Source organism: Copadichromis virginalis, linkage group LG20, assembly GCF_057382275.1.
Source record: "Copadichromis virginalis isolate Kocher_CV1m ecotype Utaka linkage group LG20, C_Virginalis_male_GT1.1, whole genome shotgun sequence".
NCBI lineage: Eukaryota > Metazoa > Chordata > Actinopteri > Cichliformes > Cichlidae > Copadichromis > Copadichromis virginalis.
Window position 1 is genome coordinate 25,763,404 of NC_140637.1, and position 1,181 is coordinate 25,764,584.

Consider the following 1,181-nt stretch of genomic DNA (forward strand, 5'->3'; position numbering starts at 1 on the left):
TCATCTTTGCTTTGGATCTGCAAGGGAAGAGTAAGAGAGTAAGAGTTAAATCTGTGGTACATTACTCTAACCGTGTTGTAGTGTAGTTACTGTAACTTACTGTATCTTCCCACAGTGTTGCACCCCAGAGAGCTCATGGAGCCTATTCTGTCCATCCGTCGCCCAAAACAACCAGAGGATTTCCTAGATGAATCATTGCGGACACTCTTGAGGTTCTTGGCCGAAAGAAACTCCCGGATTTCAGCTTCATCTAGTCCGGTGTCTGGCTGATGTCTATCTCCTGCGTCCTCTCTGCTAAGGCTGTCTAGAAGATCTCTCTGTCCAGGGGCATTTTGGTCCACTGCCGTTTGGTCTGAAACAGACTCTTCCAGTCTGCTTAGGAGCACCTTTAAAGATCCACACAGATGAAAGTTGTACTGTGTCTTGAATAATAAACATGGCAATTTAACTATGGCATGAGGATAGACAGAGGCACTCAAATGTATTTGTCAACAGTTTATGTCTCAGTTTATTGAGATTATTAGAAGCAATGTTGGAGCACAGGTGACAGATAAAAATGATCAGACTTTATGCTTTTATCACATGAGAGATCAAGGCTAAATATTGGGAACAGCTATGGAAGGAAATGCAGGATGTTGTTCAACATTTTACGTGAATAAAATTGAGTTCCTTTTTCTGATTGCTGCTACAGATTGCCTGAAACTCCCAGAAAGACTCAACTTTTTCAAGAAAAACTTTAGTGACTTTAGAGACTTACCTTCAAGATGTCCATGTCAGTGTCAGTCAAGCCAGTGCTGATGGGATATGTACTAGTCAGCTGCAGCTTTAAAATGAGAAGGAGGCTACAGAGCGATATAGAAGATAGACGCATGTTGCTCTGTGGGTTGCTGCAGCTCGTGTTAGTAGTTGGATGAATGGATAAATTCTCTTTTTCTTCTTTGACTTGTAGGTGTTTGGATGCCGGAGCCAACAGCAGCACTCTCTTTTATACTTAAGGTTAACACACATAGGTATGCCAGGAATTGGACCGGCATGCCTGACACCTAATTCTGATAACACGAGCTGTCGGAAAATGCTCCTTTTAAAGCATTGTATGCTAGTATTCTTATGACATAGCCGCTTACATATGCTACTTTGCTTGAGAAACATTCTCCAGAGCCTCCCCACCTCACACGGGACAC

The 1,181-nt window shown here is 42.6% G+C and overlaps 1 protein-coding gene across 1 annotated transcript; it reads right to left on the reverse strand.

Annotated features, from left to right (window-relative positions):
* Positions 1-871, reverse strand: nppb (natriuretic peptide B). The gene is made up of 3 exons (XM_085442977.1): positions 758-871; positions 101-386; positions 1-17 (listed from the first exon to the last, which is right to left on the reverse strand). Exons 1-3 carry the CDS (start codon positions 869-871, stop codon positions 1-3), a joined length of 417 nt encoding a protein of 138 aa, XP_085299103.1.
* Between the last annotated feature and the right edge of the window lie 310 nt (positions 872-1,181).

Coding starts and splice junctions, on each gene's coding strand:
- nppb (XM_085442977.1), bottom strand. CDS start 871: ATGCGTCTATCTTCTATATCGCTCTGTAGCCTCCTTCTCATTTTAAAG. Junction 387..757: donor CTGACATGGACATCTTGAAG/GTAAGTCTCTAA, acceptor GGATCTTTAAAG/GTGCTCCTAAGCAGACTGGA.